Raw genomic sequence first — 27,304 nt, 5'->3', positions numbered from 1 at the left:
AAACAGAAAGCCAACTAAATGGGAAATGATATTTTCAAACAACAGCTCAGATAAGGGCCTAATATCCAAAATATACAAAGAACTCATAAAACTCAACAACAAACAAACAAACAATCCAATAAAAAAATGGGAAGAGGACATGAACAGACACTTCTCCCAGGAGGAAGTACAAATGGCCAACAGATATATGAAAAGATGCTCATCTTCTTTAGTTATTAGAGAAATGCAAATCAAAACTGCAATGAGATACCACCTCACACCTGTTCGATCAGCTATTATTAACAAGACAGGTAATAGCAAATGTTGGAGAGGCTGTGGAGAAAAAGGAACCCTCATACACTGTTGGTGGGAATGTAAAGTAGTACAACCATTATGGAAGAAAGTATGGTGGTTCCTCAAAAAACTGAAAATAGAACTACCTTATGATCCAGCAATCCCTCTACTGGGTATATACCCGAAAAACTCAGAAACATTGATACGTAAAAACACATGCAGCCCCATGTTCATTGCAGCATTGTTCACAGTGGCCAGGACATGGAAACAACCAAAAAGCCCGTCAATAGATGACTGGATAAAGAAGATGTGGCACATATACACTATGGAATACTACTCAGCCATAAGAAATGATGACATTGGATCATTTACAGCAAAATGGTGGGATCTTGATAACATTATACGAAGTGAAATAAGTAAATCAGAAAAAAACAGGAACTGCATTATTCCATAGGTAGGTGGGACATAAAAGTGAAACTAAGAGACATTGATAAGAGTGTGGTGATTCCGGGGGAATGGGGGAAAGGGAGAGGGAAAGGGGGAGGGGAAGGGGCACAAAGAAATCTAGATAGAAGGTGACAGAGGACAATCTGACTTTGGGTGATGGGTATGCAACATAATTGAAAGACAAGATAACCTGGACTTTTTGATCTTTGAATATATGTAACCCGATTTATTGATGTCGCCCCATTAAAAAATAAAATTATAATTAAAAAATAAATAAATAAATAAAAATGAACAAAATCTAAAAATAACCTAAAATAAAAAATAAAAAATAAGAAAATCGCCTATACCACTTAGGTGGCAGGAATATCCACATCTTTACATAAGTAATGTGTTTTCTGTTAAGTCAAATTATATATAGCTTAAAAATGTGTGTTTTTATGCCACTTCAGAGGTCAAGAAAAACAGAATGGGACAGAATATATAAGACCACAACCGCTCTGAAAAACTGGAAGATTCTCATAAAGTTATAATCACATCAACCCTGTAACCTAGCAATTCAAGTCCTGAGCATTTATCGAAAAGGAGGGTCACAAAAGAACCTGTACGTGAATTTTCACACAGCTTTAGATATCACTGTCAAACTCATGAACTGTACGCTTACAATCTTTGCATTTCACTGTGAAGTGAAATTCAATTTAGAAAAGAAATATGACTCAAGAAAAGACAAGAACAGATTTTTATTTTAATCTGAAATACAAACCACGTTGTCTTCACTGGAGGAGCTAGACATCTTGGTGCAACAGGAGCAACTCCACTTCTCTGAGGTGGGCCTAAGTGTTTGAAACTCACTGGAGGGCTTACTTGTGACAGTGCCTGGTCACCTAGGACTGGTAACCTACGCCTGAAAAGAACGCATACAAGTTACTCTAACAGCTGCATTAATAAACTTAGGATGCATGTTCTCACAATGCCAACTCAAAGTGAACTGTAGTACAGGGTGAATTTTAGAAATTTTCCATTCATGATTTAGAATAAACCTTTAAAATCTGAAGGGCTGTATTCCCCACACAGAAGAATAAAAATCAGGATCAAACACACTCCCAAGAGTGAAGTGAACGCTTCACAATTTAAAGGCTACAGAGTAAATGCTGAAAAGGAGAGAACAGGATCCTCACTGCTTTTGTACAGGAACCCCTGCAGGGGATCAATTCACAGTGGAAGAAGGCTTCCAAAACCAGTATTTTTACATACACCGCTGTCATTTTAACTACTGCTTCGTTTCCTACCATGTAGTTACCTGTGATTTCTTTAACCAGTCCCTACTCATGGATGTTCAAGTCACTTCTAAAGTTCAGCTCTTACAAAATCAGCTGTACTTGAATCATGCACCTCTACTTGAACTCTCCCAGAATGAGAATAGCAAGTACAAGTTTCCCAACTCTAATAGTATTTCATATTCTTACTGTATTTTGAACACTTTTGCTTTATAGATTTATATATGTAATTTTCATTAAATATGGATTCACTATAGAAAATCTGGAATACACCACAAGGTACAGATAATAATACCTAAGAGATACTTTACTGCTTACTCTGCCAGGCAATGTTCTAAGCCCTACTACATATGTTATTCCTGACAACCCTACAGGGAAGGCTGTATTATTTTTCCTGTTTTCCTTAAGAGAAATCTGAGGCAAAAAAAGTTTAGCTAATTTTCCAAGTCTCATTGCTAGTAAGTGTGGTATAATCTGGCTCCGTGTGCCTTACATATTTTGTATTATTCAAATCACAAAGAATTTCTTTACAATGGTGATAATATAAAATCCAAACTCGTATTAAGATCCTTATAAAGCGTACTCAGAAGCCTCCACAACTCTCAGAGATCACATCTTAGCACTTCTCCCCCAAATCTAAGCATAAAATACTATCTGGCCTTTTATAGACAAAGTTTGCCAACCACTGTTATATACTTATATTCAGACAATTCTTACTGGATAATTATAATGCTGCAAATTGTGGCTGTAGCTAGATACAAAAGCAGCAAACATTTAGTCTACCAACTCAATTTCTACCTCTGTGGCCCATTCACACAAATCAACCGATCTTGCATTCTGAACCTCTCCCGCCTTTCAAAACCTCTGTCCCAAGATAGGCTGTCATTACTCCACGTCTGGGAGAACCTATTCAATTCCCCGACTTCATTCCTCTTCACAAAGCAAAGGTGCGGTGTCACCCTGCCTGGAAGTGCCACTGCTTTCCCGAGAACCAGAAGACTCACACCTGAATGGTTTGACGGTAACTTTCACACACTGGCTAGTTACACAAGGGACAATTTCAGAAACGTTTAAGACCTTATGCTTGGGGTCAGAATACCTGGGTTTGGGTCCAAGCTCCTCCACTTACTAGCTGTGTAATTTCAGACAACTTAGTTTATTTCTCTGTGTTTTTTTTTAAAAAAATCTATAAATCAGATATAACACTACCAACTTGATGTAGTTATAAGGATTAAATTAGTATATGTAAAGTGCTTAGAGCAATGACTGGCAGAGCAAGGGCACCCATTGTTAGCTAGTATTACTTTATTATTTGGATTTCACAATGTTCTCCCAACAGAACGATTCATCATGGAGCACAGGCACAAAATGTCCTCAAGATCATAGCATGTAAATCACACTCACTATGTACAGGGACCCGCAGATACAACAACCATCTCTTGTAAACAAATCTGAAGTACCAAGCCATTGTATAAATACTGGGCTTTAAGAAATACTGAAATCGAAGTCCAAATTGCAAATTTTGCTTTTTTACTTTAGGCAGGGATTTAATCTCTCTGTCCCTCAATCTGTGAACCTGTCAAGTTCAGATATCTACTTCACAGGGATGTGAAGACCAAATGACATAGTATGCACTCACCATCATGTCTGGTCCATAACAGGTACAGCAGAAAATTTATTTCCCTTTTGCTTCTTCCCAAAGATGAAGTTTGTGCAACATTTTCTTAGCCCAACCATGACTAGATTTTGAAAATTTGTTAATATAATTTCGTATATTCAAAATCCTGCAAAATGAATTTACTGAAAATGAACCCTACTTATATTTTATGACAGAAAATTCTTGATAACTTAAGAACAAAGAGCCACCTGGTGTTTATAGGACAATTTTTAGACATTTCCCAAGAGTCACTTACAGATTCTGCTCCCAAGGTAAATGTGTTCACTTGCCTTCCACTTACCACAATGGTGAAGGATGAACACGCCTCTCACCCAAAAACCAACTGCAAGAAATACACAGCAAAAGAGGGGAGGTTAAAATGAGGCAATTCCAAATTTTTTTTAAAACAAAACTGTGTGTCAGTACACTGAACAATCAGTTTGTAAAACCCCTATGGGGTCCTGGCCGGTGGCTCAGTGGTACAGCTTCTGCCTGATATGTTGAAGTCCTGGGTTCGATCCCCGGTCAGGGCACACAGGAGAAGCTTCCTTCTGCTTCTCCACTTCTCCCTCTCGCTTCTCTCTCTCTCTCTCTCCCTCCTGCAACCATGGCGCTACTGGATCCTGCTGGCCCTGGGCACTGAGGATGGCTCCCTGGCCTCTGCCTCAGGTGCTAAAATAGCTTGGTTGCTGAGCAGCAGAGCAACACCCCAACCTCCTTTTCCCCTCTACCCCCTCCACCGCTCCCCCCCATGGGCATCATCCCCAGTTGGCTTGCAGGACAGATCTCAGATCCCAGGCGCATGCGGGAGTCTGTCTGTGCCTTCCTCCCTCACTGAATAAACAGACAAACCAATACCCCCGTGAGGTCTCCAAAGCAGCACCTCCACCACCTGTGGGATATTTCAGAGACCTCAAAATCGGCCAGATGGGGGACAGCGCTGCCTAAACTGTATGCCGTCCCTCCGCCCTGAACTGAGCCGTCACCCTTGCTGTAGAAAACATGGTGCGAATGCTTGCAGAAGTCACGGTGTATAAACATGAGGCCAGTTTAACACCCGGAACAGTCGGAATTCCCGGAGAGCCCGGGAGGGAGGACAGGGAGCGACCCCAACAGAACAGACGGACTTAACCAAATGGGGTCAACATCGTCATTTTCTTTCCCACTTACGTATCTGCGACATCTCAACCTTGGAAGACGTTATAACGAAACAATTCGCTATTTTATCAATTCCTTTTCACAATTATTTCTCGTGTTTCTATAGAACGTTGTGTCACTGCTGTTCAGAGCCAGGAGAGGGAGGAGGAGGGGAACAAGCAGCAGCCGCTCAGGAGCCTGGGGCACGGGGCTCACAGTGCCCGCCTGCCCACCGCCCGAAGCGTGGGGCCCGCAGGGCCGGCACCAGAAGTCTGACTCTGAATCACACACCGCTTGGGCGTCCCGGCCGGCCCATCAGGCCCGCCCTGCGGAGCACTGCCCACAGGGAAGGGGATCGTGTTCCCCCAGGAAAGCACGTGCTTTCTCTCCCTCACCTCAGACCCCCCACCCTGCCCCACAGCCATTAAAAGCGCTCAGTGGCAGGAAAGTTCCATGGGTGGGAAAAACGCCGCCGGACAAACCTCTTCTGCTAACAAGCCCCACTACACCGGCCTCTGGAGGACGGGGAACCACTGGCGACGATGGCTCCCGCAGCGGCAATGGCGAGGACAGTCCTGACCGCCAGAGGTCTCACGAGATGGCCAGCGGGATCACGAGATGCACCAGCCGGCGGCCCCACACACGCACAGGTTCCCTACGCAAGCGGCAAGTTACTAAGCAATCCCTAGGGCGCATGTGCAGTCCTTGGGATGCGGGATGTTGCTAGGGGTATAGCCAGAGAAATGACTTTCCTTACTGTCGGGAGCCAATCAACAACTGCTGGCTGACAAGGTCACAGCAGAAGAAGATCAAAAACTGCTGATTGACAAAGTCACAGCAGAGAAGACCAATGGCTGTGGGTTGACAAAGTCACCACAAAGGAAAGGCACAACGATACTTCCCCCTTTGACTTTTTGAATTAATCTGGCCTTATATCCCCCCCCCTTTTCTGGGTGTGTGCTATTATTTGTGGCACAGGGATAATAGTACCGTGCTTTCCCTGTAGATTCGTAGTGATTTCTTTGGAAATGAGACAGAGGGTATGAGTTCCACAGAGAAGCCTGTAAGCCCCTTGAACTGGGCTCATAAACATAAGAGGCTAACTATGATATCCCTCGTAAAGGGTTAAGTTTGTAGGAGAATTTATTCTTAATCAAGTTAGAAAGAATAGATTGTGACTTGTGAATGGGTAGGAGGCAGTGGCTGTGCACAGAGCACCTTTTGGCCTTCACTTAATTCATCATTTTTCCTTCCTAGCCTTTTCATGTGATAGAGTAGAGAAACTTTCCTTTCTTCTTGCTTACCTGACCTGCAGATGGTAGAACACTCGGAGAAGAATATAGTTAAAACTTAACTAGTGTGTGAATATAGTAAATAAATAAAGTTTAACTAGACATTAGAATCTTAGGTAAAGTGTAGTGAAGTGGCCTGTTGCATGGCCTGGGATGGGAATGCAGTCAGCAAGAAAAGGATGTTTTGCTAAGAGACTTGTTTTATGACTGAAGGCAGTTGCTGGGCTTTCTCAGTGAGACACTCTCATGAGGTTTGTATACTCCCCAAGATTTTTTCAGATAATGAGAGGAATGTGGGGGAATCCACAGAAGCAATAGCAATTAATGTCTTCTGAAATTATGTTGCTACTAAGCTATTTTGTGAGTGCACTCTATATATCTTTAAGTAAAAGTTACTCTTAATGTTATGTCAATTTCTTAAGGGGCAAGCCTTTTGTTATCTTGTGAGAAAAGTCAGGACACTGCATAAACTCAAGGCCATTTGCCTGAGCAAGTGGTGGTCCTTTGCTAATCCTTAATGATATCGTCTGTTAATCTCTCTCTGCCCCTTGACTCACAACAACAGTAAAGTTGAGTTATTAGTTAGTACTAATCCTTTAAAAGCTTTTACCAATGTTATTATCATTTTCAAGTTATTTTTTAATTGTACTTTGAATTTTTTGCCACCTGATTTGTAGTTTATAGATATAAATTAACTGTTATCTGGAAACATGTAAACATAGTGAAACAGAAGCAATGATTAATACCATGTAATTGTAACTTGGTGTGTGTGTATAAAAAAGGAGCTGTACTAGCATTTGGCAGAGATGCCTGGCAGTAAATGCTAACGAGAGAATAAAGAGAAAGAAAAGAATTCAGCTCTCTCACTCGATTTTCGCTGACGCCGTCTCCTCCTATGGGACCCCTGGTTCCCCCCCAGGGCTGGACCCCGACCCCGGCACCTTCCCATTGCGCAACCACAATGCCAACCTCCCAGGGTTTGGTGCCAGGAGGCTGGTGTGTTTGGAACCCCGTGCTATACCGCCTGAGCGCTGGTGTGAGCCCACGCAATTTCCTGCGTCTGGGAGGGTTCATGGAGGCGGCTCGCGCGGATGGGGCACTTAGACCTCCCCGCTATCACTAGGTGGTTCTTTGAAGCTTTCTTTTTAATGTCATTCCCCTTGCCTCTAATGACGCGCTACAGACGTGCAGCACACATGGGTCCTGGACGGGCTCTTCGGTACTGGAATTTGAAAGGGGAGGGGCAGGTTCTTAGCGATGTCATTTAGCAATCTGAGTTGGGTGCAAACACCGACCCTGGACCATTGGAACCCCAGCACCAACGCTCTATGGCTTTGGGCAAGTGAAGTAATGCTCTGTCCCTTATTTTCCCCATCTGCAAAATGGGCACAACATCGGGAGTACATGAGTTAGAGTACACAAGGCGCATAGAACAGTATTGGGCACATGAATTTGCTATGTAATAAAGGGTACCTGACATTATTTAACGGCATATTTTGTGTGTGTGTGTGTGTGTGTGTGTGTGTGTGTGTGTGTGTGTGTGTGTTTGGAGGCTGCCAATCTTGGGAAGGAGGCACAGTCTGAGTACTTATCAGAAGCAAAGCTGAATATTTCAAAGTAAAGCCAGAAATCTTTTCCTGGCCCAGAGAGAAGCTACAGGAAAGCATATCCAACATTGGAAATGTGTTTTTTTCCTCTCAAATACAAAGCTGGATTAGGGCCCATTACAGAGACAGTATTATTATTGTTATCATTTTGCTCATACTTTTGCCATAGAAGTTCCTCTTTATGTCTGCTGCATCCACCGGGTACGAGAACAAACATCAGAGACTTTCAGGAGTTTAGATGTTACTTTATTGGCCAGTTTAACCTGCACAGGGGCGAACTCCCAAGATGTCTGGAGACACCATGCTCACAAGGAGTTGCAAACAGAAGCCACGCCTGGCGCTTACAGCCAGGTCTTTATATATCCTAAGTGAGCAAGCATACAGAAGCAGATGTGGCAATTTAGCTATTGGGCTAGGGAGGTGGCACGCAGCATAGCAACAGGGGTTGGCATAGCAACAGAGGCCGGTTTTAGCTTAGTGGCAAAATTTCAAACATAAACTTCTGATAAGGGTCTCTGACCTTCTTTGCTCTCAGCCTCTACAGGGGCCCTATCAGCACTCCCTGTTCCTTCAATAGTTACACTCTTGGCAGCCCCAGCATATCAGCACTCCCTGAATCTAACAATGTCTAGTTCAAAACGCTTGTGTCTGTGAAACCCCAACAATACAATTGTATAACAATGAAGAGAGAAACCAGTTAATTGCAGTCCCATTTATTTGCAGTTTCTATACACACTTTCTAGGTAATCAAACTTTTCTAGTACATTTTTGAGAGGGGTTCACAATGAAACTGTCACCATTTTTACTAAAAATAAATACAAGATTTAAAGTGTTGCACAGCTCTAAAATATACAAAGGCTTGAATTGAATGTAAATGTTGAAAACATCTTACAAAAGAAACCATTTTTGCACCAATTTAAAAAGTTCATATTTACAAATAGTACAAAAATACAAAATGGATGCAAGTCTATAAATCATTGTCTTTTGGGAAGGCATGAACTGGTTCTAGTACCAGAAGAGTTACACTGTAACATTCCTCATAGTCTTGAATTTTTGTCCTGATCTCATTATCTAAGTCAGCTACCAAATGTTATCACTCACTGACCTTTGGCAAAAGCAAACAGTGTGTTTTGTTTGCTATAACTAGTCCACGTCCTCTACTTAGCCAAAACAGTTTTTTTAAAAATCCAAAAGGAGATACTTACCTGACAGGGGAGATACCATGATCACGAAGGTGGTTTTCCCGGGGTGAGGCTCACCCATCACACACTTCGAGTGTGCTGACCCCTGCAATTTCCACAAATGTGGGAAACTTGACTGCAAAATTTGTGGTAGTGGGGGATTGCGTTCGCGCTCTCCCCTGGTAAAAATAAATAAATAAGAAAAGAAAAAAAATCCAAAGGGAAAAAAATTTTCCACACACAACATAGACATGTTGTATAAACACAAAAGAACAAAAAATTAGCATCAGTGCAAACAACAGAAGAAAAGTTTGATGTTTTTTGCAATACCTAATGTGTGTACCCTGCTTCAAGGTGGCAGTGATGTTGAAGACAGTCCTCTAAATCTTAGTCTTACATGCTGTGTAATAAAACCATGTAGAATATTCCAGAAAACCATGTAGAATATTCCAGATTACTAAAAAATTTCTTATTTTTTAAATTCAGTTTGTTACTCAATACTGTTTTCCACAGTGAATTAAAATTCATCTTTATTTGTTTTTTTTTAAATCTATAAAATAGATAAACTCTGCTATAGACTTTTAGAGTAAACAAAATAAGTAAAACTATATTATAATGGTTAGTTCTGTGGTCATTACATACAGAAGGTATCTTCTTGCCTCACAATTCAAGTTAATATGCATTTTAAAATATGCATGGTATCATTACTTAAATTAACGTCAATAATAAAAAGGTGGCATTTATTAAAGCCAATTCATGTTTTCTGTTCAAGATTTAGAATCAGCCTGACCGGGCAGTGGCGCAGTGGATAGAGCATTGGACTGGGATGCAGAAGACCCTGGTTAGAGAGCCTGAGGTCACCAGCTTGAGTGAGGCCTCATCTGGTTTGAGCAAAAGGTCACCAGCTTGAGCCCAAGGTCACTGGCTTGAGCAAGGGGTTACTCAGTCTGCTGAAGGCCCATGGTCATGACACATATAAGAAGGCAATTAATGAACAATTAAGGTGTTGCAGTGTTCAACAAAAAACTAATGATTGATGCTTCTCATCTCTCCATTCCTGTCTGTCTGTCCCTGTCTATCCCTCTCTGACTCTCTCTCTGTCTCTGTAAAAAATAAAAAAAAAAGATTTAGAATCACTTTTAAAGCCCACATACCTTTCTTTACAATTAAAAATCCCCTATAAAAAGTTATACTGCAAATGAACTGCTTTTATGAAAATTACAAAAGATCTGCTATTGTGGTTGGAAATGACTATTTCTTATGACATTTGTCTAAAACCTTTATTTTTAAATTTTGCCTACTGTACTTTTCAAAGCATGAGAAAAAGATTCATGTTTCCATGTGGTGTCAAACCATGCTGGTTTTCTTAGCCAATGGGTTCCAATGAGAAATAATGGTCCATTTTGTAAAACCCCAAATCTTTTTCTTTTAATAAAAGTATAACACTTTGTAAATGTTCATATGTACCCTTTACCCGGTAGTTTATCAATCCCAGCACAAGAGCGTGCATATGCACACACGTGAGTACACACACACACACACACACACACACATTCTCCCTACTCTACCCCACCACCCCCACCATCCATTTACATACAAGGATGAAAAGAAATTGAGAAACACGATTTGATAATGAAAACAAATAGTAGGAGCCAGACTTGTTTTTTCTTTCCACAAAAACAAACAAAAATCCCAACAGAAATCAGATTCTCTAATTCTCAATCTGTAACATCTTAGAAAGTGTTTCTTTTGAAAGACAGCATCTTCTCAGACCAGGCTTTCTCCTTCATCTTGCATGAATTAAATCAAAACCACATCCCCTTTCACACAACCTGCTTTCCCAAATACCACGTGCATAAGCTAAAGCCGGCTGCATAACAATTGCTTGGTGACTCTGGTATGTACTAGCTTTCTGATTGCAGTCTCTTCTCCTATAGGCCATATCCCTCCTTAGTTCTTGTCACTTCCTACCTTCTGCCATTCAAAACATAGTCTAAGTACATAACTGCTTATATTTCTGACATATTTCAGACATTAGCGTCAGTTCATGTTAAAATCAGAGGTGTAAAATTTACTTGCAGATTTCAACTTGTAACTACATTTTTTTCAGTTTAAGACAAGAAAATTCAAGTAATTCAGCTTGTTTCCCTGCCTTCATTTGATCAGAGCACTTGCCCTCACATTTCCTCCCCCCTCCGATTTTGCCATCAAGCAGATGTAGTAAAATCAGACAAAAACTCAATTGTATGTAGCCTTGTGAACCAGAGCTGTTCCCATTCCCAGCTTAACAGCGAATATAAATAATGCACATACACACACCTACTTCCCAAATACATTGTTGACAGTGTCATTTCTGTTCATCTTTAGGTAGCATGAGTCTCATCAGCACAGAGAGAATCTCACTGAAAAGTCACTGCAGGTATTTATGGATAAATCAACAGATCTGTGGCATGTTTGTGTTTTATTTTTTCAATTAAAGAACCTGGAGCTAACTGCCAGACTGTTTAAGGAGTTTAAAGATTATAGTAATTAGATTTTGACTGTTTATATCCCAGTAGCCTAATATAAAACATAACCTAAAATTAACTAGTTTTTCCTACTCATTCTCTTTAAAGCAATCCATTGAAAACTTAAAGTTTAAAGGACACTGTCAAATACTGTTGTTCAGGGCTTTGCATTGAGAATGATGATTTCTCTTACTGATTAAAAAAATCAAACGCATGCTTTTCATTCTGTCCACATTACCACATGTCAAATCATAGCCATGTGAGTATTACTATCAGCTTTTTTGGTGCTGCAATTTACTACAAAAATGGCTAAGTCTGAATTCATTATTTTAAATTAATCATATTTCAGTATATGACCTCAAGATTTCCTTTACTTCACCAGTTTACAATTCACATATGAGGTTTATCACTCAGAAATCATATTGGTGGACATTTAAATATGGTATTTGATATGAAAATGGTAATCACAGAATACAGTTATACACTTTTCCTGTTGTGTTCTATAAACAGTTGGTGTGTGGTAGATAATTGGCTTATGTCCACTCATCATTGATAAATCTACTTACACATTTTTATAAAAAATATGGTATTTATATTTACATGTGTGTAGTTCTTCTAAATTCTGCTTTAGTTCACTTTAATGTAAAAAAATACCAAACCTCCAGAGTAATTTTATCTTTCTGCCTATACTGCGCACATGGGCACACACATACACACACACACACAGACACACACACACCGATAATTTTATTTTACCAACTGCAGGTAAGGTGGAGACCTAGACAATGATGTGAATGTAACTCTGCTGTAGGGATACCTGAGTCTGTCACAGCTTAAAACAGCATGGTGATAAATACTGAATTTCATTTAAGCTGCTCTCTATGCTCTCCTGTGTTGCAGTAAGAACATTGCAGTGCCGCATCAGGACCAAAGGCTGATTTCTTAATAATGGGAGATGCTTTTTGTGACACCTATGCTGACTGAACAACATTGCAGAACAGCAGCTCCACCTGCCCTGCTAGCCTGCTGCTTGGCCATTATGCAGCCTTCTGGCATCATTAGTAACTTTCCTGGGGAGCATTTGCTGTAAAAGCTGTCACACGGCAGAGCTGTATGCAGAGTCCACAGTAAATAGTATCCTGATCACTACAAACACCTGACTGGCCTGCAACTCATTGTATATTACAGTATTTCTGCCAATATATATAATCCAAATAATGGAAAGTTGAAAAGCTAGGCAGTGATGTGAGCATAAATCAATTCCTCGGATTTGGAGACTGTCCCTGCTCAACACAACATGGGGGATAAACTCTGAATTACTATGAAAGCTGCTATTTGATGCCCTCTTGTGTTGTAATGAAAACATTGCAGCATCTCATCGGGACCAAAGACTCAATTCTTACTAATGGTAGCTGCTACCTGCATCATCTTGTGGTGAATGAGCAACATTGCACCATAGCTCCTCCCTGTGCCCTGCTCACCTACTGCTTCTCCACTTGGCTGCCTTCTGGCATCAATAAGTTTACTTGAGGGGAAAAATTTGCAGAAACTGCTGTTCAGACAGAATCCAAGCAAGACTGAGAGATTGGCTACAACAACATTATGTTCACTGGAGTTGCAGGCCAGCCAGGTGCCTGCATCAAAACAGAATACTATCTTGAGAGGACACTGCAGACAGTTGTGAGGTATGACAGCTTTTACAGGAAACGCTCCCCAGTAAAGTGACTGTTGGTGCAAGAAGGCAGCAGAGATGAAGAAGCAGCCGGTGAGCAGGGCACATGGAGGGGCTACACTTTATTCATCTTTCTGCACCGCCACAGGGATCCAAGGGCCAGTTTGATCAGGAATTCAGACTTTGGTCTCCACGCAGCATTGCAATGTTCCTATTGCATCACCTGAGAATGTCAAAAAAGAGCTTAAAAAGAATTCTGCCTTTGGCCCTCATGTGGCGTTACAATGTTCCTTATGCATCAAAGGACAACTTTTTGAGGAATTTAGTCCCCTGCTTGTATTGAGCAGTGGCAGTCTCAGAGGTCTCCTTTCCATCAGTTGGAAATTGTATATACAGGTTTATATTTATATTTGTTGGCAGAAATTCTGTAATATGTATTGGAATTGAAGGCCAGCCAGGTGTCTGCAGAAAAGTGGGATGCTATTTTCTGTGGACACTGTGAAAAGGTCAACATTCCCATCGAGGTTGGACCTTTTGCTCTAGCTGAGCTCTGCAAGAGGCTTCCATGTTTGCAATTTTGGGGTTGCATGGCTGCCGATGAATTCAGGGCACAGGCCTGCACATTACTAAACAGGAAGCTGGTCACAAAGGGACTTGGTGTGTGAAGTGCCAGTTTGCTGGGTGGCATCTGCATTGTAACTGCCTGTGTAGACAGTCTGTCTGATCCCAGCATTGAAAGCCCCTTTTATGAGAGGCTTTATTTTCTGGAGGGGGCACAGCCCACACCCCCAATTCTAAAGACACAGACACAAAATGCTCACCTTCCCAGCCTCCTTTGAAACTCGAGAAAAACACAGGGCCCCACAGAGCCAAGATGTGCTGTCCCAAATCTTTAGGTTACAAGCTAGTGCCCAAAGGAATGGGCTGCAGAGACAGCACCTGTGGAGAGAGCTCAGCCACAGACATGTCTGATGGAAGGCAGATGGGTGTGCTTTAGGGGGCACTCCAGAGTCTCCTATTAAGGTGTGAGCAGTATCCAGTGCAGACTGTGCTTGTCTAATCTGCAGGGCACCGACCCTGTAGCCTGACTCTCGTCATTTCTGTCTGCATGGCCTTTCTGTCCAGTTCTTTGTAGATTCTACATAGCTGCCTGGTCCCTGTGTCCATGCTGATGCCAGCTAGAGTCAGGGGTGGAAGCTTGTAAGTAAGAACACTCACCCATCTGACTTATCAGCTAAAGGAACCCCTGCTACATGATGCATCACCTCCCAGCTGGCTCGGTGGTTGTGACGGGGGTGAGCCCAGAGTGAGAAGGTGCAAATACCTCATCACAGCTACTCACTGGGTCCCGAGCTATGTCCTGTGTCCAGGGGACACAGATGAGGATCATTGGCTAGGTGTGTCAAGTCCATCTGTGGAGCAAGAGGGACAGGGACTGAGCAGACAGATGCACAGTCCAGCATGCCAGGTTTTAAGCAATTTCCCCATAAGGCTGTCTCTGCAGGGGGCGTTCTGTCACTGTTCAGATGGCAGAAACTGGGGTGCTGAGGGTGGAGAAACTGATGATAATGGTGTCACATGGGAGTTTCTATGGAGGGCATTCTCAGAGCTGTGGGCACTGGGACCCTCACAGGTGTCAGGGCTGGCTGAGTTGACAGAGGACTAGCCAGGTGCAGTTTGGACATAAGGATGCTTCTATCAGATCATGTTTCTTCCTGTTAACTGACTGGTTGTCTCGCACCACAAAAGGCTTTTGAATAAGTCTGTCATGTCCCCTCCTCCACAGATATACTCCTGGTCAATTCTGTGCAGCTACGGTAGGGCCATTTCCTCCCACAGTACCTCAGGTGTGAGGACAACGGCTCCTGTTCAGAGCTTCCAGGTCCCAGAGCAAGATCAGGATTCAGAGCACAACCCTGGTCAGCCCCCTGTGTATGGCCACCAGTCCTGCAGGTGCACCCCGACCTCTCACCTTGCTTACCTTGCAGATAGATGATACACTTCCAATAATAAACCATAATGAGAAAAAGCTCATTTGGCCACATTCTGGGCCTTCCGTAGAGGCACCCATCTGTTCTACAGGGGCATCTGTGACCTCAGTACACGAAGGGATGTGGTTAGCTGTTATGCATCTGTGCACTGATCCGGCTCTCTCGGGCTGCATCTGGGAATTTGCATTGCTAGAAGGTTCCCACCATTCCTTAACTGGTAAGGATGGCTTCCAAACCAAAGCTGTACAAACAACAGAGTTTAGTCTCCGTTCCAGCTAGGAGTCTGAAATTGGGGTACAAGCCAGGCAGAGAGGGCCAACAGGACCACCCCCATCACAGTCTGGACACCAGCTGTCCAATGAGATTCCCTGTCAGCCAACCCTCCACATTGGCCTGTCCTGGGCAGTGTTGCAGTGGAGACCCCTGGACATGCTAGATTTAGTTTTGTGTGACTTTTCTCGCCCTGGCTGGCTTCAGTGACCAGCTGAACCTGGGCAGGGTCTCAGGGACCACCAACACAGCTGCCATGGAATGGCAGGACAAAAGAGAAGGCCACAGCAGCCCTGTGACTCCTTCCCTGCTGTGTTTTCAACATTCAGGTGTTGGGGACCCTGGACCTTGTAAACCTTGGAGCACCGCTCACAGTGAATGGGTTTCCACCCGCTGAATGAGAGTCCACGGACATGGTCCTCTGAGGATTCACAATGACTCGACAGGACACTTCATAACAGACTCTGAATTACTGTTTCCAAATTACTAAACTAGAACCAGACTCACAAGAATGAAACGGGAACTGCTGCTTGACCTCCCCTGTGTGGGCATCCCAAATTATGGTTGTCTGCGCTCCGCAAATCAAAAAGAAATCGTCAGTAACTACTCTCCTCGCCAAGCTTTCTGTTGACACATTTATCATGCAAGAAAAGATAGTCAGGTCCTGGCCGAGTAGCTCAGTAGGTTAGAGTGTTGTTCCCATACACCAAGGTCATGGGTTCAATCCCCAGTCAGGGCACATACAGAAATCAACAAGGAATTAATAAATAAGTGGAACAACAAATCAATGCTTCTCTCTCAAATCAATCAACAGTTAAATTTAAATAAGGAAAGGCATTGAACTCCTATTTCTTTCAAACTAGCACTGTGCAAGGAAAATACCATGTGAGCTACACAGGGAATTTTGTGTTCTAGTAAGCCCTCTAAAAACAGAAAAGAACAAAGAAACCGTTTCACTGCAGTGCGGCTGAAATATTATCATTTCAATGTGTAACCAATGTGTGTCTGTCAGTGAGATACCTAGTACTCTTTGTTGTCAGGTCTGTGGAACCCCTGCCCCCACCACCCCTTTACAAGCTGAAAAACCCATAATGGAGCTCATACAAGTGTCTTCCTGGCACTCTGCAAATGAAGAGTTGAGGGAGAAATGGCCATTTCTGCAAACTCCCCTGACAGTTGCTGCCCCAGCTGGGGACAGCAGACAGGCTGTAGTACACGTGTTACTCTGGGGTGAGGCCCTCACCAGACTATTCCACAAATAAGGAGAAAATGGCCTTTCCCCTTGCAAGACAAAGCAAATCTTGAGATCTTCTGAACCTACAATGTTGGGGAGACAGGGAAGTGCCCTGAGACAGCGCAGGGAACACCCCTGGACCTAATATCTCAATGAACCGGAACTTTACACATTCTGGGAACCTGTATACCCCCCAGTCAATGTCAGTAATGCTCTCGTTTAAAGAAGAACTGGTTATGAGCTGTGTTGACCATAGAAATTTTCTGAGGAAAGTGTGGGGGCCGTATCTCTGAAACCTGGTTCTCTGCGTTCTGGTTTAGCTCCATGCCAACCAAAATCTTTAATTCATTTATTTGGTGCATTAAACACTCTTTTTTTTGTATTTTTCTTAAGTGAGAAGCAGGGAGGCAGACAGACTCCCACATGCATCCACCAGGATCCATGTGGCATGCCCACCAGGGGGTGATGCTCTGCCCATCTGGGGCCATTGAAAAAGGTGCTGTTCCCAACTCAATTACTCCCATTGGTGGGTGAGGCAGACTGTGCCGTGCCAGGGGACTTTGGCAATGCCTGGAGACCATTCTGGTTATCATGACTAGGAGAGGAAATGCTACTGACATCTACCTGGTGGGTATAGACCAGGGACACTGCTGACACTGTACAGTGTACACAAGATACCACCCTTCACACAGAATGTTCTGGCCCCCAATGTCAAGAGCAACAAGGCTGAGAAAACTGGTCAGATGCCAGCACAAGTTTGGGAAGTACCTGAGTGGATCTACTACCCCTCCATGTGGAAGGACATATCTTCAGAAACATCCAGCCTGCACAAGAGAAGGGGAGAAAGAGAGAGAGAGAAAGAGAGAGACCTGCACCATGGAGAGCTAACTGCAAGGACACCTCTCTGTCTCACTGGATAAAATGCATCCTGGCTGCTTTACTTGAGAAATTAGGAATGAGGAAAAGATACAAGTCCTAGCTAAAGAGGAACTAAATGAACCATCACCCAGACTGGCAGGTGGTCACAATTATGTGGAATAAAGAGGCAGTCTTACAACACAAAACGTGTAAAAAAGGAGCAGGACATCTGTGAGCCACCCTCATTCCCAGTTCCAACCAACGCTGAGCAGCTGGTGAGCATGCCGGCCTTCACGTCACCTTCCTTCACCACATATTTACATCCCAAATGGGTGACTCCTTTGCAAAGAGCAGGGACTGTCCACAGTCATCAAAACACATCCTAGTTTAAACTCTAAAAGCACATCTCACTCGTAACAGCAGCAAACCTAGCCGACAGGCTCTCTCACTGTCCTCTGCACAGACAGGAAAGGTATGAAGGGTGTGCAAGATGCAAGGACAGAAACCAGGGGATGGGGAAACCGAGTTGCAACCTCACGTGCACTGAGAGCTGGCGGGAGTCTGGGAGGAGGTGGCTCTTGTCTTTGTATAGCTTGTTTGTTTTGTGGAAGAATCCTGGAATCCAAGGTAAGAAATGAGGAGGTGGCTGTGGTCAGGGAAGAAATCACCAGGATGTCAGGTGCCTTCCAAAGATGGGGGTTTCTGGAATATGTCACAGGAACCCACGTGACAGACACAGGACCCATTGCTCCTGTGACTCTAAAGCTGAAGAGAAAGTGGAGGGAAATGGGTGGCAGGAGACAGGATGAGAGGAAAGTCTGGGAGTTCTGAGGAGATGGGCTCCAGGCAGGTGAAACCTGTGGAAGGGGTCACTCAAGGGCAGGACACTCAGACATGTGGAGCCCTGAGCACACAGGGCATCAGCCATGTCGGAGAGTCATGATCAGATACAGGGAAAGCCCGGGGTACAGCCGTGTGCTGGGTCACAGTGAGAGAAAGCATGGAATACGTAACAGGGACCTGGTCGAAGATGTCAAGGGTGGCATGAAGGTCACTGGAGGTCCTGGGCACCTTTCTGGGAGGATCCAAAGAGCAAAGCTGAGGGCATGGGTGAAGGGGTGGACAGGGCATAGTGACAGAACCTGTTATAAATCCAAACCGGTGTAAAACTGGCCCAACAGTGCACTAACTCCAACCTAAAAAGAGAGAGAGGGGACACAGGCAAATTGACCCCATTTCTAATTTGTAACTCTGGTCCTATTGTCTTAGTTTTTCTACAATGAGCATGAAAATCAGCCTGTCACTAGGAATGCTCTCGAGCACAACAGTTATCCCCTCTCCTCCCCCGATGCACAAGACAGCTTCCCCTGGGACACGTCTCAGGGTTTCTCAGGGTTCCTGTGTCACTGGCCAGTGCAGAAAGCAGAGAGGAGCCATCTCCTGTCAGTGTGCACGTGCACAGTGACCACCCGCACTGAAGCTAACAAGCAGGGTAGGTTTTCAGAGTTGGGGACACGTGGGATGCTGTGATGATCGGTCTGCAGCTGGCCAGCTCTGTATGTGCAAAACACTTTGTGTGAAAAACACTCAGAGTTTGCCCCCTGTGAATCCAGAGGACCCCCACCTTTCATCCAGTAAATTACTGACCCCGTAGAAGACCCCAGAGCCTGGCGTGCAGGACTGAGCCCATTTGCCTGGCCCTGCAGGTCCCTGGGACATGGGGGGGAGTGAGAGGCTGAGTCTCTGCTCTGCCTGAGGGAGAGCTGCAGGTACCTCAATAATGCTGATCTCGGCCTCCACATACTGCAGCCCCTTCTGCAGCATGGAGTGAGCATTGTGGGTGGCACCAGCGTCTCGTTGATGTTCGACTGGCTGATGTGGCTCTCGATGCCAAACGTGAAGGCCGAGTGGGAAAAGCCTGTGGTGAGACAGGGAGGACAGGCGGGAGGCTGAAGGGGGAAGCCATGCCCACTGGGCCCGAGTGGTGGTGGCATCGCTCATCTCAGCCAACAAGGATACCCAGCTGCAGGCTGTGGGGGGATGTTGGTGGGAACAGGGGGTTGCAGACTCAGGAACACCCTATTTGCACAGGATGGAAAAGTGCCTTGGAGGGTAGAGCCGGCTCAGCACTGTTCATAGCTAAACAGCACAGAGTCTGCTCCCTTTCCTGCAACATCAAGCTGATGGCTGGCTTTTCCTGGGTCCCCCCCCCACTACATCCAGAAGCTAGTGCTTAAGTCTCTAGGCACCCCTGGTCTGGCTGCGGTGCACACAGGGCCTTAGCTGAGAACAGGGGCTGGCAGGTGCTGGCTGAGTGACTCACACAGCCAAGAATCCTAAGAAAAGTAGGCTATACAGTATTCTGGTTTGGTCAGTGTGACTAAGCCTCATGTTGCCAAAAAGCTGGGAGTTCTCCCTTAGCCAGGAGATGCTGGCTCTCCCTTTTCTGTACCTCACAGTCACCGATGGCCTCCACAGCTAGCTACTGGTAAGGGCAATGCCCAGCCAGTCACCGGGTGCGTGGTGGTACAGTGCGGGGGATACCCTGGCAGGAGAGAGGGGATGGCTATGGCAAGTGCACACAATGCCTGTGTCTAGAAGGGAGCAACTGGCCAGGCAGGGAAGCAGGAGCTGCTGGGGGCCCATCAGGGACCACGGGTAATTCGGAACCTGTAACGACCTTCCTCATGGAGAGAGCTAGAGGCCTCCTATGTCTGGAGGTCTAGGCCATGGCAGGAGCCCTCTGCAAACAGGCAACCCATCCTGGTGCAGCTTAGAACCCACATTGGTCGTGGGGCAGCCACAGGTACATTTGAGCTTGCAATCCCTGTAACCCATTGGGGGGGGCAGGGGTCTGGGGACCCTAGGAGTATTATGGACCCCCTATCACAGACCCCCTGTGCCCAGCTCCCTGGTCTCACTTAGGCTGGGGCACACAGAGCCACACTATCCCTCAGAACTCTCTCACATCCCATTTTCCATGGATCGAGCAGGGAAGGAAGAACCAGGATTCTGCAGGACACAATGGGTTCCCATCTCCATCTTAAGACCCGATGTGCAGGTGCAGAATATGCTTATCCCACAAGGTCAGACCCTCTCAGCCTTTGTCAGCATTACCAGCTAGGCATATTTATATTACTCTTTGCCAGCCCCTCTCCTGTGGTGTTCTGGAAACCCCTCTCGTAAGATGTCTTTCCTGTGGGCATGTTCCCATTGCCCCTGGTTCACCTGACTTTCCAGTGTGCTGCATAGGGCTCTCTGGGGTGTCTGCACCCTGCCTCACGCCTGCACAAGCCCAAACACTACCATTACTAGCCAAACAGGGGACGCTTCCACCACCCAACCCTGCAGGCACCCTGCCTCTCTGATCCAAACACAGGCAGACTGCAGTTCCCAGAACGCACACCAGGTGGGGATGTTCCCCGACGATGGGAGGGAGCCGACCTCTCCCCGCCGGCCTAACCTTTTCCCCACCTCCTCCCCAGTCCTCCCTTTTCCGTTCCCACTGCCAGATTACCAAGAATATATAAAACTTGTAGTTTTTTATTTCGCAGAGAAAGAGGCTGCTGCTCTTCCTGTGACGCTGGTTGCACAGGGACCCTGTCTGAGGCCACACCCCATGGCTCCTCTGCCCCTGCTTTCTGAGGACATAAGCAAAGGCGCTTTGTGACCAGCTGGCCATGCCTTCTCCTCTTTTCTCTCTCTCTGCTGGCCGGTGCTAAGCAGGGACTCCATCCCTTGGTCCCTGCACCTGGCTCCCACCTCCTGGAATATCTCATGTGGGTTCTGTGCCATGGTGATTCCTCTCTTGAGCACCAATCTTTATGGCTGATGACCCCAATCTGTGGATCCTACCTTGTCCTCCGTGCCTGTCTTTCCTGCTGACAGGGAAGAACACAGGAGGACAGGGCCATGTCTCACCTTTGCAGTATTTTTAAAAGGTCCAGAGCAGGGCTATATGCTGTTAGAGAATACAATGACCAGCCCTGTGCAGTGCCAACTCTGGGTCAGGAATTGCTTAGAATCTTCCCTTAATCTATTCAAGGCCCTGTTCACCTCTTCCTTCCCCATGCCTTGTGTCCCTCCCACAGGTCAAGTCCTGGGAGCTTCCTGGGTAACCAACAGGCCCCAGTCACCTAGCTTGAGGGGCTGGAGCTGGGCACCCCACTAGGGAGCAGACAGCATAACAGCAGGCACCACGCCAGCTGGGTACATCTACTAAGTTCCCCCATCAGGGCCAGGAACAAGGCTCAAAGGGCTCTGGACAAAGAAGTCTCAGTGACTCATGGGCGCCTCTGAAGGAAGTCAAGCTGCATAGCTTAGATGCCACACAGTTGTTGGTTACTGCTGCCTCTCCTAAAACAAAACACTGTACCTCAAGGGGCATGATCGGTGAACCTTTCTTTCTCACACATCCAGAGGCTGGAAGGCCAACATTAACATGAGGGCAGATGGGGTGTGTGTTGAGAGCTCGTTGCCTGATCCGTCCCAAGTCCTCCTGCGGTAGAAGGGGCAAAGGATATCCTTGAGGTCTCTGGTATAGACTGACCTCCCAAAAGCCCCATGTCCTGACCCCATCACACTGTATGTTAGGTTTCAGTGTATGAATGCTGGGGCCAAACATTCAGCCTGTAGTAATACATTTTATTGATTCACGCATTAACTTATCTCCACAAGATGAAGCTGATTCTGACTGCACAACCACCGTTAACCACACCTGGACACCCCGCATCCATGATCTCCCTCCAGCCGGCAACCCTTCAGAGTCCATGCAGTTCCTGGCTTTATACGTGAGCAGGGAGACAGCAGGGAAGTTAGATGATCTGTCCAAAGTTCACACTCTGATGACAGGCGGAACGGGACCTTCAACTCTAGACTGCATGCGACCATGTGACCCATGTTTTCACCCAAAAGTCTGAGACCCATGTGCAGGCGTGGAAATGATCAGTTCCCTGGGCGATGCTAACTCCATTCCCAGCTGCCCACCCCCAACCCTGACCTACAGAAGCCAAAAATGCAGCTCATAGAATTTGCAAAACAAACAAACAGCAGGGTGCAAACTCATTTCTAACTGAATGCTGCACCATGTCCTTAGTCTATCTTGATTTTAAAATGTTGCATCTATAGTTGGGTGGCATAACTTCCTCATCTCTATGTGGTAATGTCCTTCAAAGTCAGTTCTGCTTCTCCCAATGAGCAGGGGTGTGGAGAGAAGAAGTGGGCCGGGGCACACAGAGCCACACTGTCCCTCAGAACAGGGGTGTGGAGAGAACAAGTGAGCACTAAAACCACTCTGCTATAAGAATCCCCCCACTCATGGCCCCAAAGCAATGAGTAAGCAGGTTGAGCTATTCAGGACACCATGACCTTGAACATCTCAACCAAAAAGCTGTTCTGGAAACGAGAAATTTTCATTATCTGTTGCTCAACAATGCACATCCTTATGCATGGGAAGAAGTCCTATTTGCTTAAATGTGCATTAGTTGCATTTCTGTGGGTGGATCTACCCTTGGCCTCTAAAACAAAACAAAACAAGACAAATTAAAAAATTGTTTTTTCAATCCATTTGTTTTTAGACTTTCTCCTTGATTTCTGGCAAGACTGAGAAAATGGGAGGAGCCTTGGGGAGCCCTGGGTTCTGTCCCCTCTCTATGCAAAGGAACTCAGCTCCTGAGAGGTCTCCTCACCTCTTGGCTGGGCCTCCATTGCCTTTCCTTCAACTTGGGGGTCATGTCCCTCAAAGAGTTGATGGAAGGCTCAGGTGTGACTACAGGATAAGACACTTCTGATCCCAGGGAAGACCAGGAACCAATGGAGAAATCACTAGGGCATATTCCAGGATGAGACTCGCTCACAGGAGAACAGGGTGATGTCCACACACATCACCAGGAACAATGTGACACTTCCCCTGAGGCTATGCCCTGTGCCTAGGTGTTGTGTCTAATCATTCTTGGAAGACTGGCACCTGTACGAAGAATGCTTCTCTCTGAGGCAGCATAGCCTGCAGCACCACCAGGCTGAGGAGCACGTGCACCTGCCATCTGCCATGGGGGGGAGGGACTTCTGTGCCTCTGTCATCAACTTTCAACCAACCTCCTCCTGTGCCCAGCACGACAGTGGTTAGAACAGAGATCAGGAAGTCAATAACAGAGACGGAAGTCCTCAGGGATGGCCCCTGGGCAGGAATGTGGGGTATGAAACACCAAGTGATTACAGAATGTGGTGGCACCCTGACAAAAAGACCCATGCCAGGGCAAAGCATATGTGACTCTGTGTCCACTTCGTGGCTGTCCTTCAGCCATGTCTAAGCTGGTGGGCAGCTCCTGCTCAGTGAGTGGTATCCATGGTAAATCTCTTGACAGCAGGAATGCTCAACAGTGGCATCACACACATCTGTGGCATGAGGGAGGGGCACTGTTCCTTGCACTGCCCAATCTTTAGCATCCCTGGCCTCCAACTGCTACTTGCTAGAGGCTTGCATCCTCCAAGCTGTGACAACCAACACTGTCTTCAGGTGTTGCCTAGTGACCTGCCATGATGACCTGGAGGGACTACACCTCCAAAAGGACACTTTCCCCAGATCTACTATCCACTTACATTTCTGCCTGACTTGTCAATACAAGGGGTAAATTTTACCATTGATACACAAGCCACCCTTTGATGCAACATCACAGAATTCAGGTGGACACACACTAATGGGGAATCACCAGATGAGGTGAAACTATTTCAGAAGAGAAAACAAGAAAGGGTATTGTCACGACAGCCTGGGGAAGGTGTGAAGTAAGCACTATATTTAATTTATATACAGCACAGCAAGTTCTTCAGGTGCAGGGTCTTCCCTTTGAGTGAGAAAGCAGCATGCACACAACCTAGCCTCACCCAGCTGAGAGATAAAATAGACTCAACACCAAACCAAGGGCAGGCTCTGTGTGTCCTGAAATTATGACAAAGCTGCCCCATGCCTCTGCAGTAATGGGATTCATGCAGCATTTGAGTGGACACATGAACGACATCACCCAAAAACCAGAGGTCCAATGCATCAGCAAAACCTGCTAGATGATCAGCCACCAGCCCTCTGAAATACCACCTCAGGGAGAGAACACAGGTCTGTGCCATGGCAGGAGCCCTCTGCCCTCTGCGTGATGCTTGGGCTGCTGGGCTGTGGGCTGTGCCTCTTTGGCTGAAACAAACACCCAGTGCCCCCACTGGATGCATTACAAGAAGTATCTTTATTAAGTAATTTAGTGGACCTGCATACTTGGAAAACTGACCGCTATCCAAAACCAGTGGGCACACTATGTTTGTTTCTTAGTATCCCAGATCAGGAGCCAAAACCAGAGCCCCTCGGGTTTCATGGGGCACATGTCCTGTCTTTGGAAATAAAATTTGATTGACATATGCCTGAACTGACACATTGCCTATCACTGCTCTTCTTCTACAAACCGCAGTTGAGTGGCTGCAACAGGGACTGTATGGCCCACATGTCCGAAGATTTTTACTGTTGTATTTGCTCTTCTCTAGGAAAATGGTGCCAACTTGACTTTCTCTCTCTCTCTAGCTATAAAATATTTGCATACACATTCAAGGTCAATGTCATGGCCTCCCAGAACCCTTCATGTGGGAACCCACTCCTAGGGCGATGGTCTCAGGAGGTGGGCCCTTTGGGAGGAGATGGGGTCCTGCAGGCAGTCTTCAGGAACGGGATTAGCGTGATTGTATCAGAGGCCCCAGGGAGGTCCCCTGCTGTCCCCTTACACCACAGGAAGTTACATTAAAAGTTGGCCAGCAGCAAACCAGGTGGCAAGCCCACACCAGCCATGGACTAGCTGACACCTTGATCTCAAACTTCTCAGCCTCCGGAACTGTAAGAAATAAATGCCGGCTGCTTCTGACCATGTGGTGTGTGGTCCTTTGTTACAGCAGCAAAAGGCACTGAGAAAGCTCTTCTTGTACCAGGTCTGGTAACAATGTTATGGCCGCAGCAGCGGACTCTTATTAACTGTTTACTCCGCACCAGGCAGCAGATACAAACCTCCCAGTGCCAGTCTGTGTAGCACAAAGCTAGCTCAGTCCCAGTTTGCCCTCAGGAGCCTCCTGCACTCTTCTCAAAATTGGTGGAGAGCCTGGGCACCAGCCTTTGCCCAAGCACAGCCCTCAAACCCTCTCGTCCCGAGTCCCAAACCCAGCCGGCTTTGCTAGAGGTGGACACCCCCACTGCCATAGACATCTCTGTTTATCCTGCTCTCTGGTCTAGAACAGTGCTTTGTTGTTCTTGGGATTGGGAGATTTGGTGCCCGAGAGGAGGACATTCAACAATATCTGGAAACCTGTCTGGCTGTTACAGTGGCATGTGTGTGTGCGTGCATGTGTGTGCTTAGCCTGCACCACCAGCATCATATAGGGAGACATACTACACCTGTGCTAAACATCCCACAACACCCAGGACAACCTCGTATGATGAAAGGTGACCCTGTCTAAAGACCCAACAGTGCGAGGCTGACAACCCTGCTCCAGATTCCCCATGCCTCCCCTGATGCATCCCTGCTTCCTAATCAGAAACAGTCACTCCTCCCCACCCTCTGGGATGAAACAAGCTCGTAAAAAGCAGGAGGCCCACTTTGAATCATTTGTTATCACCCTCAGTACAGCACCTGAAGGGCAGCACAGCTGGTGGATGGAAAGATGGACAAACAGACCAGAAACATTGGCGAGGCTGACAGAAACCACAGGTAGTGAGATCCAGAATCAAACCAGGTCCCCACGGCTTTCCCAAAAAAGACTGAGGGCAAGGACAGAATTAAGGTTTAGGCACAACATCCTCACAGCAGGAAAGCTATTTCCAGGCAGAGATCACAGCTACACAGGCAACAATCTCAACCTAGGGAAGCTTTTGGCCCATAAATACTGAAAAAGAACAACTAAGTTTGCAGTCACGAGCATGTAAAACACAGAGTAATTCTCCTATTATCACTTATTAATAATTGCATAATTATCTAGATGAATTACTGTGCACCTGCTTTTGCCCCACCCTGTAGAAACCTAAATAAATCACCATATTAAACAGGAATAACAGTTACAACACAAAGGTGATATTTGGTACAAGTGACATGCACCAGCCCTTTCCATCACCTCACAGAGGTGGCAACCACCTATGAGTCCAACTCAATAAATCCATGTTTCACATGGGGAAACTGAGTCACAGGGTTCCGTGATTCCTCCCCTCCCCTAAGTCTATGCTCTTAAACCCACACACTGAAACTGGTTCAGGAATATCCAGGTGATGCAGATGCCTACCCTTAAACAGAAAGGTGAGAATCATTTCTCAGTAATACCCGTGACGTCCTTCAGCAGGAAATAAGATTCAAGCAAGGCTGAGAGTACAAACACGAGCTGGGACCCTTCCCACACTAAGCAGGCAGGCAGAGTGGAGCGTATGTACTGACGCCACTCACAGAGAGAGAGCCACATTAGGGATCAACGTCGTCAAAGGCCAGGATGGGGGAGGCGGGTTGGGTCCCTCCTGCAGACAGAGAGCACGCCTCACAGGGTGTCCGGAGGACCAGGATCGCCCCATATGGTTCCCAAGATCCCATTCAATTCGAACATTCCATGCAGAGCAGAGAAGGACCTCACTGTCTCCAGAAAACCCACTGGATTTTAATTTATGGAGGTGTCCGACCGATGACATGAGCTTCATGCTCCTGAAAGAAGAATTGATCACTTATAATTCTTGAGAGGAGGGGCCACGTCCCTCTTGCAGGGACAACACAAGGCGAATGCCACGCACCATGCAAGGACCAGGAACCTGAGGGAGGAAGAGGAACTTGGGGCTCCTCTTTCATGAACCCCAAGCAAGGGTGAGTTACTTGGTGTGGACGTCCCCCACTGGAGAATAATGAGATGT

The 27,304-nt window shown here is 45.9% G+C and overlaps 1 protein-coding gene and 1 non-coding gene across 3 annotated transcripts in view; one reads left to right on the top strand and one right to left on the bottom strand.

Annotated features, from left to right (window-relative positions):
- LOC136386867 (sex comb on midleg-like protein 1) overlaps positions 1–22,318 on the bottom strand; it is a 38,377-nt gene extending 16,059 nt beyond the window's left edge. Inside the window, exons 1-8 of one of the 2 annotated variants that reach the window (XM_066357986.1) lie at positions 22,118–22,318; positions 21,776–21,898; positions 19,174–19,318; positions 15,816–15,881; positions 15,029–15,279; positions 3,953–3,994; positions 3,634–3,733; positions 1,481–1,621 (exon numbers count right to left, since the gene is read on the bottom strand). In XM_066357986.1, coding sequence (XP_066214083.1) covers positions 1,481–1,510 — 30 coding nt within the window. In that variant the 5' untranslated portion in view covers positions 1,511–1,621; positions 3,634–3,733; positions 3,953–3,994; ... (3 more) ...; positions 21,776–21,898; positions 22,118–22,318. Of the gene's footprint in view, positions 1–1,480; positions 1,622–3,633; positions 3,734–3,952; positions 3,995–15,028; positions 15,280–15,815; positions 15,882–19,173; positions 19,319–21,775; positions 21,985–22,117 lie in introns of those variants that run through there. The other variant, XM_066357987.1, reaches the window with a different exon arrangement.
- On the top strand, positions 8,885–9,050 carry LOC136386891 (U1 spliceosomal RNA). The gene has a single exon (XR_010748046.1). It is a non-coding gene; the product is annotated as a U1 spliceosomal RNA (small nuclear RNA).
- Positions 22,319–27,304: the final 4,986 nt, after the last annotated feature.

The sequence above is a fragment of the Saccopteryx leptura genome, unplaced genomic scaffold (genome assembly GCF_036850995.1).
Source record: "Saccopteryx leptura isolate mSacLep1 unplaced genomic scaffold, mSacLep1_pri_phased_curated manual_scaffold_18, whole genome shotgun sequence".
Lineage (NCBI taxonomy): Eukaryota > Metazoa > Chordata > Mammalia > Chiroptera > Emballonuridae > Saccopteryx > Saccopteryx leptura.
Note: the sequence above shows the minus strand (reverse complement) of the source record. Positions and strands in the feature narration are given on the sequence as shown.